The following is a 20,582-nucleotide window of genomic DNA, read 5'->3' as shown; positions in this document are numbered from 1 at the left end:
AATTTGTGATTCAGTGTACACTGCAGGATTATTGAATGGATATCTACTGTTCTGAATAGCTCTAACCAGCAAGCTGCAGTCAAATATGCTTGTTTTCTTTTTTTGCAGGACTGCACTTTCTTCACGCGGAAAGAGATACTTCGGTGAGTCCTGCTTCTCTTTTTCCAGTGTGCGTGCTGCTGCAGCTCTTGAAATGAAAAAAGAAAAATCTAAAAAGTGTCTCCTGCGTCCATGTTTTTCAAAAGAAAAAAAGGAAAGGGAAAAATGCACTTTTATTTCAGATGGTAGATCTTTGTTGTTTGAGTTGTCTTTTTTGTCCTTGGAACCACATGGTATCATATTTCTCATTTCTCATCATTTGCCTTTCATTATTTTTGTGAGGAATTTACTATCATTTTGTTAGTGGTTGATGCAAACTTTACGTCACTTGCAGTGTGATAAAGCCATAAAACATCTCGATGTTGTGAATTCTGCTGCTTAGTTTGCTTTTCTGTCTCAATAATTTATGTCCTGTTGCATGTATATGAAAAATTTAAATGACCAGTCGTTGTCAAGAAAAGGATGGAAAACATGGCAGAATGTGCAATTATTTCATATGGAGTTGATATGACTCAAACAAGGATAAAATGTGCTCTTTTAAAGTCTATTACACAGTGAAAAAATTTTTATTTATACTAAGAATATTTCTGTATACAGTAGTTGTATCACAAGTTTTATTTTCTGGTGAAAGTAATAATTTTGTTTGTAATAACTTATCTGATGTTATTGATCTGTGTGCATAATCTGTGTTATTTCGACTTTTAGTGCAGCATAAATGATTTATTCAGTTCTGTTGTCTGTCATGTCTGGCTTGTTTCTAAATCTTCATTCATCTACACAAAGTAGAACCTCTGGAGGCCTCCTGTCTTAGAGAGACAGCCACAGTTAAAATGATTTAATCCATTTAAGGGCACACATACTTCTGGGCTACGTCTTGGCAAGTTTTTCCAAATCCAGTGAGACAGTGCAGGGTTTCACCGTCTTGCTACTGGATTCTTGGCGCGAAATAGAACGCAGTCTCAGTAATTGAGAGCAGGAGTACTGTATCTCTTATAGAGATCTGCATAGTTGCCTTGTCTGTGTGGATGCAGCAAAGGAAATGAATGCATCTGTGAAGTCATATTTTTCCCCATCGGTGAATTAGATGCGAGGGACGTAATCATGAGCTGGGTGATTATTGCGGCCTCTCCCGCAGCATCTTCAGCATTAATGAGATGTATCCATCTGCAGGGATAAGATCAGACACACTGTCATTTCCATCAGTGTAACACCTCCATGCCCCTCTACTGTTCACTGACTATTATCAGGATGCTTTTATCTTGCACCCCTCTCCAGAGGACTGTTAAACTGATGCAGCTGATGCAGATGTCTGATTAACCAGTAGGCCACTGCTGAGCAATAAGGGGAGGGAGGCCCTGTCAACTGAAGCCCTCCGTCTCACTGGCACCATGGCCAATTATGCATTGCTCCACATGGCTCCTGGTCACGTTTGGCACAGGAACAGCCAAGATTCATTTTCAGGCAGTGGGCACATCACTGCATTAAGCATAAGATCCTTATCTAGATACTCTACTCCAGAGGCCCAGCTCCTCTTCAATTTGAAGATGTTTGAATAAATGTTTGTAAAAGTAACAAGATGTTTAGGCCATGGTCCTCACCACGGGCAGTTCAAAACTCTTACCGGGAGCTGTTCAAAGCTCTATTTGAGGAACAGCCACCGTTGCATTGACAAATCGAGCAATTCAGAAAGGGCCGCAGGCTTGTACAGAAGCGAGATGGTAGGCTGTATGCAGTAAGTCGCTCGGGACATGGGTGTTGACCTGATGTACTGGGGGGGGGGGGCATGCGCTCCCCCAGCAGTGCTCTAGTCATGCTTGGGTTCACCGCCGCCACGGTCTGCTCGCCACCCCGCTGCTCTTTGCACTAATAACGTCTCTGCAGACAGTATATCTCCCGCCTCTTGCTCCCGCTGCTCTTGTTTCACTTTCCTAGCAATCCAATTCCCTGCGTGGGTACTCTAGCTCTCTCTCGGACAGACTTATAGTAAGCAGTTGTTCCGAATGCAATTAACAACCTTCACGCTCCTGTTGTCCCATTTACATTTGTTTTCTTGGATATATTGGTCTTGGCCAGATCAACCCTGCACTTACTTACAAATGCTTAACATGAGACCTTTCTTGTTAACAGATAATTTTGTGATCTGTTGTTGTTGTAGACCTGGGGTGGGTGAATTTTTTTATTGCTGTTGGTCGAGAGGAATGTTGCCATTACTGTCCCTTTGTGTCGGGAAGTGCAAGATTAGAACAAATATTCTGTTTGTCAAATGTCTGGAATCCCCACAATAACATACTGCTGCCACTTCTGATCTCTCAGCCCAGTACAACCGTGGAAGCCTCCATTGGCCTGTCAGAAAACATTTCACAGTCTCGCCACCACTGCTACACTATAGTTGCTTACACTTGTGGTGACAGGAAGGGTGACAGGAGCTCCCTCTGCTTATAACACAGCAAATGGTGTAACCAGCCCCTGGGTGGTCTTGTGTTATGATACATATATTCTACTTCAAGCTATTGTTACAAGCTCATGCTTTAGTCATGCCAGCAGCCAACTGATAGTCTGCAGAGACAGGATGTTGTTTGCTTTGCCCCTCCAGCTGTTGGGTGACTTAAATTTGAACATCTCCCCACTATATTATTTCTTCCTGTATCAGGCACCCACAGGTTAACAGCTGTCTTGAGGGAGAGAACTCCTGTTTAGTGCTTTTTCTTTCCTGTAGTATTGTGTGGCCTGTAGGGTGTAGTGGTAAGTGGTTTGAAAAAGTGCAGATGCTTCAGTTGCAGTGCTCCTGCACTGTTCCTTGTTTTCTCCCGTTGTGGGGAGAAAAATAAAAAGGTAGAAAAATAAAGAAAACAGTTAAAAATAACCTTTTTGCGTACTGGCACTCCGGGAGCAGCTGCCCTCTGTCAGCTGTATCGTACTCCTGAAGACCATGCATTCCCATTAATGAATATTGATCTTTAATGTCCTCTCCATGATGCACAAGGAAAATACAGTGTAAAGTACACTGAGATTGCTGATAATTGCAACCTCCAGCCCCTACCCCCACCCCCCTTCCCCATGATCGTTAGAATCTTGCTAATCATCGCAGTACATTTCCTATTGCTTTGGGGATTTATTGAATTGATCCTCCCATCCATCACGCTGCCGATCTATTGGTGGTGGTTCATGCATTGTGCAGGGAATATGCTGTGGATCCAAAGCCAGAAGATGTGCATCTGGAGGAGGGGAAGTGGATCTGTGTGGGTGTGTGTGTGTGTGTGTGTGTGTGTGTGTCAGGTGGGAGGGGCAGGGGGGTATAGAAAGATTAGATCCCAGGTTGACACAATTTATGGCACTCTTCCCTCTGTGGGAATGCGATTCCTTTTTTTTTCATTCCAGTGGCTCCATCAAAATCTCCCCTTCTACTAAAGCCAGCCGATAGCAAGCAGTAAAGCGTGTAATTGGCTAAACAGCCCTGGGTATGACATGGCTTCTGTTACAGACCTGTAACTGTTCCCTGGAAATGTTTAAGACCCCACTGCTGCTCCTTAAACCACCCAGATCCCTCTTTGTGAATGAAAGGTGCAGTGTCTTAATCCAGGGCTGCACCATTACATTTCTCAGCATATACCTTTGTCCAGTTTTATATGAGTGTTCATTTCATGTGGCATCCACCTATGCAGGTTCAGTTTCTTTTTTCAGGAACAATGGCAATGCTGTCATTCACCCCCTTTCCAGAGCTCAACTGTACAGGAGGGGTACAGTTGCATAAATATCCAACCCCTCCACTGCCCTAGCTTGAGCCCATACCCACCCACACCCCTCAGTTCCTACAGGTACATGTATGTTAATCAGGCTGCTGATATAGGACCACCTTTAATACTAATAGGTCCATTTCACTGACACTGTGAATCAGTATTAGTTGTTAATTTGTTATAATTTTCTGATATTTTTCAAGAGTCAGCACCTGGACCATAAAAAGGCAAGCTGGTTATGGCTTGCACAGAGAGCAAAGATATGCAGCATGAAAAATTTGACTGACTGCACAACTCGGTCTCTTACTGTGTTGGCGATAACACGCATTGGTTCTGCATATGAGTGCAGGTGCAATACTTTGCTCTATTGCTTTGTATGATTAAAATATGCTCTGATAGATGTTTTAATTCATCAGCTGTATGAGTTTGATGATGATCAGAATTACTTTTGGAATGTATTTCATTATTGCTGTGGGGTGTTGCCAGTGGTTAAAAACACTGCTATGCATTTATATTGGGCTTGTTGTTTAATTAAGATGAAGTAGGCCTATCCTTTAATGTTGTTTTGCTGTCTCTGTGAAGATGGCTCTTAAATCTATTGAGTTGCAATTTTAAAGAACCACATGCAGAGCATCAAGCTATAAAAGACAGTGCTCTCTATAATTATTGGCACCCAAAATGAAAATGCTGGATAAAATTCACTTTATTGTTTAACAAATATTTTCTGTGGTCAGAAATTTGAGAATTATATGATCATATTGTGACATCATTGCTCAGAGAAAAATTTTTTCTTAAGGCAGAATCATTTTTTATGGAAAAGATCTATGTCGCTATTATTAGCACTTCTCCCGTATTGTTTTGTGAGGTGGGAGAACACATAGCGAGGGATTTTAGACCCTTCCTGCATGCAGAATGTCTCCAGAGAGTTCTTGGCTTTCACTTGTGAATACTCCTCTTCAGTTGAACTCACCGGTTTTTAAAGGGTTTAGGTGAGGTGACTGGGATGGTCGTTGCAAAAGCTTGATTCTGTGTCTATTTACTCTTTATTGTGGATTTGAAGGAATGCTTTGGATTATTGCCCAGCTGGAAGATCCATGAACCAGCTTTATCCTCCTGGCAGAGACAGCCAGACTTGACATGATGTCTATGTATCCTAATAAGTTTCCTAGGGACTTTGGATGCTAAACAGACCTGTAGCATCACATGTCCACCACCATATTTTCCTCTTGTTATCCCAAACCCACCTTTGTTGTTTGTGGCCAAAAAGCTCTATTTCTGTCTCATCTGATCATAGGATCTGGTTCCAGTCAAATTTCCAATGGCTTTGAAGTTCAGGTTTATACAGCACATTTCATACACAAGGAATTCCAATGTACTTTATACAAAATGCACATTTGCATATATACATATATAAAATAAAGAAAAAAGAAAAGTTAAAAAGATGCATAAAATATGCATAGGAAAGCAAACACATTTGCATATATACATTTATAAAATAAAGAGAAAAAGAAAAGGGAAAAATACATAAAATATATATGAAATTAGCCAAAAGCCACGGAAAAGAGGAAAGATTTGAGCCCACTCTTACAAATGGGATGAGTTGGAGCCAGTCTAAAGTAGTCCAGAATGTGGGTGCATAATAACCGAAAGCAGCTTCACCAGGTCTAGATTTTACCCTGGGAATGATTAAAATGCCTGTGCCAGATGACCTCGGGGACCTGGTTGGTTCAAAACCCACAAGCAGGTTAGAAATATACAGGCAGGCTATTCAGTGCTTTATAAGCAAGAAGTAAAATCTTCAAATCAATTCTTGAGGCTACAGGAAGCGAGTGCAGTGATCTTCGGACAGGTGTAATGTGATCTATTTTCCCAGTCCCAGACAGAATTCTGGCTGCAGCATTCAGAATGAGCTGGAGTCATCACAGCTTTTTTGGGAAGAGGTGAGAAGAGGCTGTTGCAGTAGTCCGATCTACTGGTAATGAAAGCATGCACCAGTTTCATCAAGTCTGTTTTAATACAACACCTTTTATTTTTTGATACATTTTTAAGGTGATATCTGGCATTTCTTTTTCTTACATTTGTAGCTTGATGACAGTAGAGGCTTTAAATGGGCAAGCATTCCAAGTAACTTGTTGGCATGGAGGTGGTGTCTGACCCCTGGATGCAACCAACTTTTCAACAGTGATCTTTGGAGATTAAAAAAAAAAAAAACTTTTTAGCTCTTAACTTTTCCCTTGTCACTGTGTTCATACTAAATTTACTTGCGTCCTCTTCCAGGCTAGTTAATCACAGCTCCAGTTGTTTTAAACTTCTTAATTATTTCCCTAATAGTGGAGAATTTCAGGCATTTTGTGTTTTTATAGTCATTGCCTGATTTATGAAGGCCAATAAAATTTTGTTTCATTTCATTTGTGTGTTCTCTGACCTTCCCCATGTTGATGGATAACAGAAGGAGTTGTATGTTACCTCATATTGATACCCCACTGAAAAAGGGAGTCAAGTATGACCATTTAAGAGTTCCAAATGAAAAAACAAAGCTGACTATGAATTTATAAAAATAAAATAAAGATATAAATGGCAACATACTTCTATTAGAATTTCTTGGTGTGCCAATAATTGTAATACATTTTTTTTTTTTTGATAAAGAATTTTTTTCTGTGAAAAATCTTTCCTCAAATGAAGGTTAGATTTTTCTCATTGGCTGTGACATTTGCTCATTTTCACCAAGGCTGCCAACAATTCCGGAGGGCACTGTATTTTTTAAAATCTCAGGCTGGCATTTTCATTTGGATTTCTGCTGCAAGTTAATGTAATGCACATGGTGTTGTGATGAATTTTGAAACGGGGAACTGATAAAAAGTGATTACAAGCTGTTAAGCCGCAAAGGATGAAACTCATTACAAATGAACCACTGAGATCAACAAAAACAGTTGGGTGTAACGTGGCATATTTATTGTAGGCTGCAGAGATATACCTGTTCCCTGATAAGGAAATTTTGAAATATTGGTGCACAATATTGGAGTTTTTATGGAGTTTTGCTTAATCTAATCTGTTCATGCACAGTTGTCTCAAATGGAATTATTTTTCATAAAATGTGGCTAGGTTTGCATTCATCAGCATATGATATATGAGGTCAGCGCAAAAAGGTTATTTTGCATGGTGATGAACAGAAACCCTCTGAGTTGCTGTGTCAGACTGTGTAGTGCCCTACAATGGCTACAGTGTGGAAAGTATCAAGGTATTTTCCTGTGCCATGATCATCCTAAACAACATAATATATTCCTCAGCACTCCTAGAAGTGTGAACGACTGACTCTCCATAAATAGTCACGATTTCTAAATGTGAAATTGATTGGCGAGTGTTAATTAACACATGCTGTGATTAAGAAAAGGGGTTATGGCAAAGGAAGAGGAAGGGTAAATATGGATTATGAAAATGTATATAAATTGAAATATTAGTTTCAAACGCCATTTAGCACAACATTCAAGCTGCCAGAATGGATTTTGAACCCATTTGAATGCACGGCACATTAATTCAACATATTAATGATTTTTCTGAATTGATTTATTTCTGTCATAAGTTATATTATAGCTTGGTCTATGCCAGTGCTTTGGGTTCATTCAGCATTGTGTTGTGGAAAAATTCAACAACATGTGAAAGTGCTGCACATACACTGTGCCAGCTGCACCTGTCACTGGCAACCCAGCACAATGGTGCATGATTGGCTATTGCAGGGCCCAGGGAAGGAGAATTTCAGTTGGCAGGATGACCTCATCATGCATGAGTCACTCCTTTGCTTGACTGGGCACTTTACATTACATTACAGGCAGGCATTTGGCAGACGCTCTTATCCAGAGCGACGTACAACACTTACTACCTGTTTGCACATAAAGTGTATTCCTTCCGTGATGCAGCTATTTATTGCAGCTGATCCCAGCTGTAATTGGAAGTACGATTTACCCAGTCAGGAGATCTGGCAAAAGGGTGACAGATTCCTTATTTTCCTGTGCTGTGCAATTTACTGTACTTACCCTCTCCATCTTTCCTCATGTTTACATCCAATTGTATACAACATACCATAAAAGGGTGACACATCCACACTGTGGAGAGAAAAAATTCCCATAAAAACACTAAACAGAATATAACTTAGGAACATTTCTTGAAGACCCCCCTCAAACACTCAAACAACACTAACAACTGCCCTCCCCCCCAACCCAAAAACACCCCACTCCTTTCTCCAAATAAATGTGCTGCTACCGGTCCTGAAACCCTTGAGACCCAGTAATAGCCCACGTTTACACAATGCTGATTCAAATGTACGTACTGTAAAAGATAGAGTTATATTTAAAATTTGCTAGCATTCTGTAGAGAGTGCTGGCACTGGGCAAGATGGAGTGTTTTTCAAGCTAACCACCTATCACTGCTGCTCTGTGTTACATTCCAGTTATCGACTGCAAGAGCCTCCACTCCCTCTTTCCCTGGCTGCTCCATGAGTACAAATAGCCTCAGTCAGAGTTATTGATTCAGTCATATTTTTGGGTTGTGGATCAGAATGAGGACCACATTCGTTATACCAGTAAACCATCAAGAGGTTTTTACAGATTGGTTAAGACTTTTTTTAGACCATTGCTGATCCTGGCTCATTGCAATTACATCACTATTATCTGTGATGCTTTTCAATATCCAACAGATACATTTTTTAAAATATTTAATTTATTGAATTTTATGATTATGTGATGTGAACACAATTTCAGAGATATTATTATCATGTTCCATCACAATACTTCAAACATACAGTAGAGAGATTTTAAATGTTATTGTACTATAGGTTCTATGTAGGTTTTGAGGTTAATATCCAAACAATCCTATATGTGGTCACATATATTTTTCTTATCACATTAGTTTTTTGTTGCCACACCTACATTCGTTTATTGTTGCCACATACACAAGGCAATCAAGAAGCTCATAACCTGGCCAATCAGGGTATGACTTCTAGTTGAGGAAGCTGAATCCAATTTGTGAAATGAGACGACATACATACCTATTATAAAGGGCAGGGTAATGTCACTAAGAAGGTCAGGTACATTGTGCATGCAAATGGCCAGTAGGGGGCATTTCACTGTGCTCTGGTATGATGGTGATGAAGGAACAGTAGGCTGACATAGTTTTAACTTTTTGACTGAAACTTTTAACTTTTTTTGTCACTTGCATGCAAGCAACTGAAACACATACACAAACTAACGAGCTGTAACTTTTATTTACTGCCCAGGAATGATAGTAGGATGATGTATCAAGTGCTGCTGATGGCAGTGGACCAGTAGGGGGCACTCTTCCCTCTGGGCAGAAGTGGAATTAGTGGGGGTGCCATGGGTGCAGCACGCCCATATGAGCAGCCATGGGAGGCCCCCTGAGAGCCCAAACATAGACACTAACTTTGGCCAGTAACATGTTGCAATGTTTACATTAAAACAAATATTTTTCACTCAGAGTTGATGTAGGAGTGTATTATATATTTAAAGTGGACTTGCTCTCATCATGCCTTGTACCCCAGATGCCCACATGCTGGCTGCTCTGCTCTCCTAGAGCAGTACAAACACAGCTGGGAAATGTTAGCACACGGCTCCCTCCCTGCGACCCGGCTAATGGATTCAGTCATATCAGAATGTCCTGCCAAAATCCTCCAGGTCATTGTCCTGCAGTAATGAGGTCCTGTTGCCGGGGAAGTAGAGCATCAGAGCAGATGCATGGAGCTGTGCAACCTCTCTCTGCCCCCAGCTTTGTCTTGGGTATCTACGCAATGAATTTTGTAGTAGTGATGAAACTTGGTGCTTTTAATCTTCTACTGGCAAAAATGACTTGCTTGGTGTGAATGTATGAACTGCAGTAGCTGCATAGCTAACCATTTTTTCCTTAGCAAACATAAACAGCCTGTTTCACTTGCTACTGTCCTCACTCAAACTGCTGAAAAATCACAATGAAAGCAACAAATCGGTCAGGTTGGCTGTGACTTGGCTTTTGAACATGGGATTGTGCCCAAAAGGGCTACCAAAGTCATATAACTCTGCCCTCTTTCTTCCTGGAGGTTTCTCTATCGATCATATTAATACACGGAGGTTTGGACAGCTCAACCACCAAGATGGATTACAGCAGCAGTTGAAATGTCTGGCAAGAGAACGTCCGGACACAATGATTTACTGGCTTTTGTGCTTAACAGAGGACCTGTCTGTGTGTTCTCCTGATAAATTTACTACTATCTCTCTAGAAAGCTCTGCTAAACTGCCATTTTCTTTAAATGCCTAATACCTTCATCAGCCTACATTTCTCTTGTCTCCTTATCATCTATGTTTTTAACCTATTCAAGGAAATATTTACTCTTTTCTTTGTTGAGAATTTTCAGGATTAAACATTTTTAGAGAAAGAGAGAGAGAGAGAGAGATTTTCTCACTCAATTTGTATTGTGTTTAAGGACACATTGAAAGATATTTTAAAGACTCTTTACATGATTCATTATTCATTAAGACTTGACCTGTCTGTAGCTTCTTCTGTGGCCTTGCAAGGGCTCACTTTCCCAGCCAGTCCAGCCAAATATCTGGTTACTGTCACTTTCCCTCGGTGACTGTCACTTTTGCCCGGTGACTGTCAATTTCCCCCGGTAACTGTCACTTTGCCCCGGTAACGGTCACTTTCCCCCGGTAACTGTCACTTTCCCTCAGCAGCTGCTTGCAAATGATGGCAGCCATTTCCACAAGCGTTGATTCCTGAAAAGCACAGCAGCTGCACCCTCTGAGTTAATATGAGGTGTTTCGTGTCACTCATTTGGTGATTGGTTGCAACAGCGGCCAAAGGTGATATTAGTCAAGGAACTATGGTGTGTTTCTTTGCCTGGCTATGATCCATCGCAAATGCTCATGTACCGGAGATGCATAAATAAAACAAATCGCTTGCTTTCCTTTCTAATGCGCTCGACGCATCGGTCTTTGGTTTCAGAATATACCATTAATCGCTGTTATTTGGGGATCGAGTGACTACTTTAAAAAATTAAAACTAGATAAGGGAGAGAACAGGGGAGGATTGGGTTGCAATCAAATGACCTAATTAGGCTAATAAACCAGGCCAGCCCTGGGCTTGGATCTGCTGACCCATGCAGTACCTCCCTCTCACTGAATCACAGAGAAGAATCTTCCAGAAGAAGAATAAAAACAGGATACAATTAAATCTCTTCTCGGGGATGGGGAATACCCAGGGCTGCCATGACTACAGGCCTTTTGGGTTTTACTCTGCTCATCAGAACCATTAGTTGTTTAATTTAATTCCTGATTTGGGCAGATCCCTTTCCCCAGAGCTCCAAGGCAGATGCAGTGCATCAGTCTGTATTAGCACAATCCCTAAGCCTGGTCCTGGAGAGGCAAGGAGTCTGTTGGTTTCTGTTGTTACCCAGCATTTTGTGAATTGAATAAAGCAGTTGATTGCATAGTTAACTCCAACCCAAAAAGAGGACAGGGAGCCAAAGGTCTAAAATCTATGGATCTCTGTGTCCCCAGAGATGGCCAGTGTTCAGTATCTGTATTCGGAAAATTGGGCTTGGAAAATGTGATTTGAAGGCAGCGTAATTCTTTATTACATAAAGTGTCTATAGTGCAGTCATGTCACTTGAGGTTATCAATAGCCTATGACTTCGGGCCTGGCCTATTCAGAAATCATTCCACTCTATTCTGTTATGTGTAAAATACATGACATATTGTCTGAAATACAGTAGAGTGTTCCTGGTTCATTGTCTGAGTATATCAACTTTAAGCTGGCACATGAAAAATTGTATTCATCTTTCATGCATAAGCTTTCACCTTGGACCATAAAAGCATTTACTTAGCCATGTGCAATCTGTGTCTTGGATTTGAGCTTTCCCTAGAATGGAACCGTACGATTGTTTATGTGGAATAAAAAAAGGGCCACTCTTCTGTATAACATACTGTATGTCTCTAGGGGCTGCAATGCTTATGTTCATGTGAAGTTGCCTGATGCATGGTAGCAGTGAGGTCAGCCATGTTGCTCTAGCAGGGTACACAGGGTGGCACTTCAACTAACTGTGTGCTGCCCTTCAGGGCTGTAGGTCACAGTAGATGCTAGAATGGCCAGAATTTGATTCCAGACCACGGTTTGTCATTTGACAACCACCATGGCCTGGCCGGTTTTTATAGACTTTAATATAAATCAGTGATAATCTTCAGTGCGAGTCCTATAGGCCTGCTAAAGTTCTACACAGTCAGAGACTTACTTGCCTACCTTGCGGTTCATTCACTGTGGAGAGACCTCACTCTTCAGTGTCACAACTGCCCTTTTGAGTGTTACTAATGATGAGTTTGTTTCATTATGTCTGATGTCCGAAAGGACGCTAGTTTCGACGGTGCTTACTACTGACTGTCATTTGTGCACTGATCCATCTGTGTTGTATAAGGGCTGACCTTGCTGAACACAGTTTGCCGGTCATACAGTAGCTTTGTTTTGATAGGGAGGCTCCCCACAAACTAATGACAGTCCATTGTTTTACCACTAGATGGCGTAACAATGACTACAGCACCGACCGACTAAAGCATCTCTCAGATTCTGCCTGTTCAGCTTATGCTGATGGGAGGCTAAAGGGAGGCTCACGGATTGCTTACATTGTTTGCTACTTTAAATATAAAATCATTCAGTCAGCATCGCCCAGGTTCCTTGTATCTCAGCCAGGTTTGTGATATAAATCAGCTCCCTGCTGTTTTGTGACTCTGCCGGGGGCAGGAAGAGGAGGAGGGGGGTGGGGGGGGGGGCGCTGGCTCGGTGTAATGAATCCAGAGAGGTGACGCCTCCACAGGGCTCATGACGCACGCTGCCTGGAACGAGTGAGACAATCCTGTACAGGCTGTAAACAGGCTTATGACACTCAAGAGGACAACACCAACCAATGTACAGCTGGCAATACATGGAGGGAATTTTTTATAAAGTCATTAGCACTTCGCCCACCGCTGCCCTGCCACCTGCCAATAAGGGCTGGATTTTATGATGATTAAATAGGTGTTTATATTCTTCTGATGGGGATTTTCAATTAGCCCATTTTCTGTAACCAGTGTTTTCAGGTTTCACAGCTAAAATAGGCTCAGGTCAAAACTGAAGGAAATTACCACGCCATCATCTTGCTTGCGTCACCCTCTGTGACCTTTTTCCTCCACCCCTTTGTAGCTAAGAAAAAGAAAAAGGCCCCGAAGAGGAGATTACTGCCTCAATATACCTGCATTGTTCAGAATGCCAACGTGAAGAGTAGTTTTACCTTTGGGAGGAAAGCATGCCAACTGGCTTTCAAACAAAAAACAAAACCAATCACCAAAGTCATATTTCCTCCAGAACCATTCCCTGCCTCCCCGTCTCAATCTCAACAAGGACAGATACTGTGGAAGGTTTTGAAATCCCACTGCCATTGCTTATATTCCGCTTATAGTCCCTTTATGATCAAGGCAGAGTCAATGACTTTTTTGGTGTTATAATAAAAACCCCATCTTAGTACGAAATAGACTATGTGTGTGTGGGTGGGTTCATCCCATACTGAACTTGCTAGTGAGACCATATTTCCAGTGTCTGGCCTTTGACTGATTTATCACAGTGATAGTATGTTAAAAACAAAATAGCTATTAATGGAAATACTGATATTTATGAAACTAAAGTGTATTGTTCAGACAGTAGAGTCACTGTAATGTCCAACACCAACTCAAATTTTCAAGATTTTCTCCCAAAAACTCATTTAGAAAATGTCCTTCCCTGAATGGCTTCTGATTATGTACAGGCATTTGCTCCACGGAGTTTTTCAAACCCCCTTCATTTGGACGGTAAGGGAGGGGGGGGGGGGCGCAAGAGAAGCACCTCTGTTCAAAGTGTCACAGCACAATCTGTATTTCCTTCATTTCCTTTTTTATGGTTGTGTTGTTAAATACAGCACACAAAATGTCACTCACGTGCAGCCTGGCTGCTGTATTTGGGTCAAAAGAAAATATAAAAAATTTTATATCTTACTTTGTGTGCTTAATTGAGTTCATTACCCCTCCATTTTAATCTTCTGTAACTAGATAACAATACTGTTCAAAGTAATTGGAAATGGTTCAAATTAGTATTTTAGATAGCCATTAAAAGATGACAGAGACTCTGAACACAAAAAGGAAAAGGTTGAGAGGCTTTTTTGGCAGTTGGTCAGTTCGTCCTTCTAATATACTGGGTTTAAGTGCAGTGATGTACCCCCTGTCTAAAGATTCTCCTCCCAGTGTTGCCAGCACCCATTTCCTCTTCCTCCGCAGTTCACTGAGATGACCGAGGATGTTGCAGCAATTATATGGCCTTGCAAATACAATTTCACATTCAAAGATTGGAAGGCAAGAAAAATCTGGGTATGGATTTGGTTTGAGAAGGGTTTAAGGATTTGATAAGGATAAAGGATATCATCTATTAGCAAATGTGCACACCATACAAATAGGGCTTCAGACTTTTCTGTTATGTGGCCCAATGTTAAAAACTGTTTTTTTTTCAAGCAAGCAAATACCTTGCATGTTCAGCGTCATTTCATGTGAAAGGGCTTTCAGCCACAAAAACATCTGACTGAGCGTGACTGTCACTTTTCATGTTCTTTTATATATACAGTATAGTACATAAGCGCATATTCCAAAAAGCACCAAGCCTGTATTGGTTATGTTACTCCTGAGGCTTTTCTGTTCCACAGTCAAACTGTCAATAGGCAATATATTAGGATTTGAACCGCAAAAACTTACAAGGGTTATTTATTCATCGGGACAGTTGCGTTGGGGCGTTATGCTAATGGAGTGCCAAGGCGGCCATTATTTACTGGAGTTATTGGCTGAAATGATGTTTGCCTTTGCTCACCCCTGCCAACACCGGCGGGTCACTTCTTCAATAAACTGTCATGTCTGCTTCCTCCTCCTCTCCGTCCCACTGCCCCCAACTCAAGACGGCCACATTTGAATTAATTGTAGGACTTTGGGAATGCTCTGAATCCAAACTTCTTTTGCTTATCATTTTATAAAAATTAAGTTGGCCTCATGGAAAATTGGTTATTATTACTGGATAATGAATATTATGTATTATATATACAGTGAATGGGTGGAAAATAATGAGCACACACCTAATTTATTATCAGGTCCCATTATAACATTATAACATCTTGAACATTCTGTGCCGGCCGTGCCTAACGCTGCACTTGTGTATTGATCACAGGCATGAATCTGTGGATAGGCCTGTGCTGTGCCAGCATGCCAGATGTTCAATTTACTCACCAATAATCATGGAGGGTGGGGGGCCGCTGCACCAACAGTGATTGAGCTTTTAAGACCCTTTGTTAAAGGTCATCCAGTTGTTAAAACGTTCTCCATAAATTCAGGAGTGTGATTACAATGGTCCGGTGGTGGCACTGATTTAGCTCCAATAGCTGTTATGGTTTCTACTTTATGCATATATAATATGTAATTCATCTACTATTGTTCATGTATTCATTATTATTGTTAATATCGTATTAATCTCATCAGATGGTGGGCAATATTTGCACTGGCACTGTGGTTGACTAATGGCAAAAATGGGCAGAATAATAACAACAGCAACGAAAACTACTACAAAAACAGCTTGTAGTGACAGCTCATGATTTATATGTATGCTAACAGCAAATCAGTCAAGAAGAAGTAAACAGACAGGTAGCTAAGCTCTTGAGCTGTGAAAGCAGAGTGAGATTTTGCTTGTGAGTAGAGAGTGGAGAGGAGCCAGACCTGATGTCACTGACTGACTTGGCAAAGTGACACATCAGGGTTCATTGCGAAGCAGAATTTAACTGAAGTTAATGAGATATAAGGTGCTAATGGCCACTAAAGCCTCTGCTTATTCCTCATCACTAAGCTTCTCCTCTAAGCCACTGTGTCTGTAAGAGCTTTTATTATAGTTTATGTGAAATGTGTCCATATCCAGAGCAGGGTCACAGACCAGCAGGACCACAAAAGGATATTATCAGGTTGGCTAAGCACTCTACTGCTGGCCTGCATTTTACACTGGACTGAACTGGGTGAAACTTTTCTTCACAGGATGAAACTGGGTAAAACTTCTCTTCTTTGGAGGAAAAGACTGTGTGCAGCTTTGGTTTCTGGACCAGCTTGATGATGATGATGACTGAAATTATATTATTATTATTATTATTATTATTATTATTATTTTCTTGCCATGAAATCAACTGTTTTAGGCTTTTACTTTTTTGTGTTGCACTTGTACTTGCACAAGAACATTGTTTTTTTATGTCATGCAAAATGTACATTCATTTAATGCAAAGCATCATGTCACAAATAATGTAGATTTGAATCTAATATATAGTGGCACATTAAAAAAGTATTCAGAAGATTCCAGAAATTAATGGTGCACTTGGGAATAGAATCTGTATGTTAGGTTGAGCTGTGCTTGCATTCAGAGTGACATTATGGCCACTCAGACAGATTGAGTGGTCATAATGCCGAGAGTGGTTTCTGCAGAAAATGTTCTTCCTCTCCATCACCTGTCATGTCATAAAGACCCAGCTGTCTCGTCAGAGGCCTTGGTAGATGAATTCAGTGTTTCAGGCCTTAATAACAGTGCTACCAGTATTCATACGACAAAATAAACAGTAACCAGGGAAACTAATGGAGTCTGCAGCTTTTATGACCTACATAAAACATTCCAAGACCTTGTCTAATGCTGCCCAAGCACATATCGTGGCGCCATTATGCAAGACCAGCAAAGGGGCTTTCACCAATCACTGCAGGCCTATGATTAACTGGGCCCTGCCTGCTGATTCCTGGGGAGGTTGTCCATAACGCCAACCTTGAAGTCCAGACCTCTGTGATCTGTCGGAGGCATACTGCCCTTGTTGAATACCATGATGTGTAAACGATGCTGAGCAAATAACATTGTGTTGCACATGACTGATTATAAGGTGGTTAATTCCATAAAGCAAGACACAGCTAATGACAAAATCAATTGACATTTTGTAGTCATTCTAATTTCTTTACAATATGGGGTAGTATGTATCTGGAAGGGGGTGTGGGTGTTTCTGCAATGACCAATACCTTTTTGCAGGCCAATGCTACCATGGTAACTGTATACATGAAATGAACCGGTATCTACAAGTTATAGTGTCACTGCATAGTGGAATGGATTTTACATTACATTACATTACAGGCATTTGGCAGACGCTCTTATCCAGAGCGACGTACAACAAAGTGTATAACCATAACCAGGAACAAGTATGACGAAACCCCTAGAGAGAAGTACCGGTCCAAGTGCAGGGAACAACCACATAGTTCAACTTGGACCCTGAAGGTTAAACTGATTAACACTAACACAACGAGAACGGCAACAACGCAAATTTGGACCTGATTGGCCCTGGCACAGGTGATGGGTGGAAGTGCATTTACTGCTTGCCCTTGGTGTTACTGTAAGCGACTGCAGCTGTTTGTGTAAATGTTAACGTCGCTAACACGATTTTATATGATGGGTTCCTGTTTACTGCACGCAAATGGGTTGAGTGTTCACACTGTATTGAATCTTAAGAGTGGATACGGCCAATTGCCTTAACACAGGTCCACACACATCATTTATATGGATCTGCCAGGAAAGAGAAGGAATGAAACACAGAGCAGCATTAAAACGGCTGATTTAAGCTCTTGAATTGTGATGTGTGTGTGTGTGTGTGTGTGTAGGGGGGTTACTAATGCATAGTAATTCTTCAAACCACATTTGACCTTCAGCTTGCCAGCATATTTCTGTCATATTCTCTTTCATTATCTTTACAGCTCCTATAGCTTGTGATAATCTTCAGGTAAAGAACAATCACAAGGTTTTTTCACTGACCTTTTAATTTCCCATTTTTTGTTTGAAATGGAAAAGGACCTCTCAATAAATAATTAATTTTTTTGTTGCTTTAGCCTTATGTCTCAGCATTTCTTTTTAAAAGAGCAAACACCAAGGATGCAGACAAGAGAAGATTTTTATTCTCATCCTCTAGGTAATTATTTACTGCAGAGCATGACCCTGGCAGTGGCTCCCTCAGTAGGTCTAGTGTTGCTTTCCTGAATGCTGTCTTGTGAACACATTCCTGAATTACACTGATCTACTCTTTGCATTTGACTCCTGGTTCTACAAGTACTTAAATGACCTACTGTACCTGGCAGTGAAACTCTCATCAATAATTATTTTCTTGACGTTTGGCTTTACTTCATTTGCTTTATAAATACCCCCCCCTGTTTTAAGGTGAACAGGTTTCTGAGAGTCTGGCATAATTAAACAAACAAAAATCTATTTTCATACAATCAGTTTTTTCAATGCATTGTCTTCACTGATGCTTTTATTCATTAACAGTGATAGCAGCTGTTTGTTGCATTGCGTAGCCAGAATCTGGAAACTCATCATCCAATCACTGCTGTCCCTTTAAATGGTTCCTCACTGACACTGTCTTATTACAGTACATGGAAAAAAGTCATTGCTAGCTTGATTTAATTTCACAGTCTAACCTGTGTATTGTTCTGCTTTGTGCTTTTTTGGTCAAGGGTATGCAGTTTCTCTGAAATGGACACCAATGCATTGCTTCTGGTATTTCAACTTACACTTTGCGTTTGTTTTTCATTTTTGAGAGCACAATATAATATTTTTGCTAGCAGTTGTCTACTACAAGTACAAGTCATTTTCAGTGCATGCTTAAATGAGCTAAGTCCAACCGACTCTTCTATATTAGTATCGCAGTAAATTATGAGCCAGCTCCTCCAGGGCAAGTTATCCAAATACACATATTATTGGAGGTGAGTTATTAAGGAATGGTGTATTTTTTTCTCCCGGAGAGGAGGCTAATATCCGTAGACTCACCATTTCCCATCAAACCCTTGGTGTTCATGGCTGTGATGAGTCAGCAGCCTGCTATCACTGTGCCCATTAGTCCGGAAAGTTCCGTGCCTGTTGCTTGGTGGGTGAAAGGATCATGACCTCCTATGTGGCATTTGTTGGGAGGGCTCTGTAGCAGTCGCTAGTTGCTACTACCGGGGGTCTGAGTCAGATTGCAGGTATTATGTGGGGGCCAGCAAACAGGTTCCTTCTCATTTCCTCATAATCCAGCTGTCTCATAGCCAGCCTCACTGCGCAAATATGATCTGAACAGAATAAAGCTGTCCCCTAAATACCATTTACCTGTAATTTCTGTAGGGCTCGACAGAAAATACATAGCCTGTTGCAGTCTCTAATGCTGCAATGCCTGTCTCTGTGCTATAGGTTACATGGAAGATACCATGAACTGGCTCCACATTTAGTACCAATGGACTACACCAATGACCCTGACGTCAAACTGCCCTCAGCGCTCATCGTCAACATGCCGGAACTGAAGGTAATGCTGAAGGGTTTTTACAGTATGCGGATTCTTTCTTGTGACTCCTGCTAACCTTCTCTATGATGGAGGGAGGCTGCAAACTGATGTCTGCTTGTTGGATCCAGGACAGTTTTACTTAATACACTAATGATTTTATTATTTTTTGCCATTTGCAATGAAGAGCTTTTTATGCCAGGGCACATAGCAAAACGTCCAGTGTTAATTCATAGACATGAGTCCAGCTGGGACCGTATTGTATATACTCTGTAAGAGTTGATTTAACAGTAAGCATTTTACTGTGCAGAAACATTGTAGGGAATACATGTGGTGGTGCAACTGTTAGTTCCTGTACAGTGTAATGATTGGCTCAGAGGGCATGAATAGCGTACTGTTGCAAAATAAAATAGTGCACTGCCGGCACTTGGCATGAGCCTCTCCAAGCTAGGCCAGAGTGCAGACTTGCAGGTTCTCAGAGTAGCCAGTAATTGTGAGAGAGCTGGAGATTTGTGGAGGGGGAGGGTTGGGAGGGTTGGGACTCTTTTGCCGTGGCACAAGCATTGGCAGTGCTGAGAATTCATGTGACTTTTGGTTCATTAACACTCCTGTTACTCTGCCAGTGGGCAGGATCACACCTCCTGCTGAATCACCCCTGCCCGTGATTGGTCAGCTTCAGTCTGTTACACATGCAGCTGGGCTCTGTTGTTTGGAGGATCACAGCAGAGGATAGATAGATAGACAGATAGATAGATAAAAACCCCTGCATGTGCAGTGGTGAGTGGGTTACTGCCACTCAGGAGTGTGGACAGGACCATGCACATGTGACTGCGAATGAAAAGCAGAAGCACAGATTGGATTGTCATATGCCCCTGGCTTTAAAATGAAAGCACAACCACAGACTACTGCAGAATTTTAGTTGGCATTTTAGCATTGTTGTTTTGTTCTCATAATTACATGCCTCTTTCCCTAATGCTGCTTTAAGCTACCTTGCTTATTCAAGACTTCCCAAGCAACCCATGCAAAGCTTATTCCTGCTAGTCTGCTTAGTCTTGTTAAATACGTATAAACCTTGGGCTGATGCCGCTTAATGACTGCATTACAGGTAAAGCTGGTACACGACGCAGCTCAGGTCTTCTGATACACTTTTTAGTCAGTATGTGCCAGTGTCGAGCGAATACTTCATTAAAAGCTTAAACAGAAGCCTGCAGACTTCTTTAGAAGGCCTAGAAGGCTTCTGCAGAGATAATGTCAGTGATAGGCTCCTTTCAGAGCGCGGTCCTGATGGATGGCCTTGCCAGTATGTTCTGCAGCATGCTGCATCATCGATACGGGATAGGATCCTCTGATCGATGGCCCAA

At 41.3% G+C, this 20,582-nt stretch overlaps 1 protein-coding gene across 4 annotated transcripts in view; it reads left to right on the top strand.

The window, feature by feature from the left end:
• The window catches only part of LOC135241781 (calcium and integrin-binding family member 2-like), a 40,759-nt gene that overhangs the window by 10,538 nt on the left and 9,639 nt on the right, over positions 1-20,582 (top strand). For all 4 annotated transcript variants that reach the window (XM_064312456.1, XM_064312453.1, XM_064312454.1 and 1 more), the window contains exons 2-3: positions 109-143; positions 19,134-19,245. In XM_064312456.1, the coding sequence (XP_064168526.1) occupies positions 19,177-19,245 (69 nt within the window). In that variant the 5' untranslated portion in view covers positions 109-143; positions 19,134-19,176. The remainder of the gene's footprint in view (positions 1-108; positions 144-19,133; positions 19,246-20,582) is intronic.

This window comes from Anguilla rostrata, chromosome 16 (genome assembly GCF_018555375.3).
Source record: "Anguilla rostrata isolate EN2019 chromosome 16, ASM1855537v3, whole genome shotgun sequence".
Lineage (NCBI taxonomy): Eukaryota > Metazoa > Chordata > Actinopteri > Anguilliformes > Anguillidae > Anguilla > Anguilla rostrata.
Note: the sequence above shows the minus strand (reverse complement) of the source record. Positions and strands in the feature narration are given on the sequence as shown.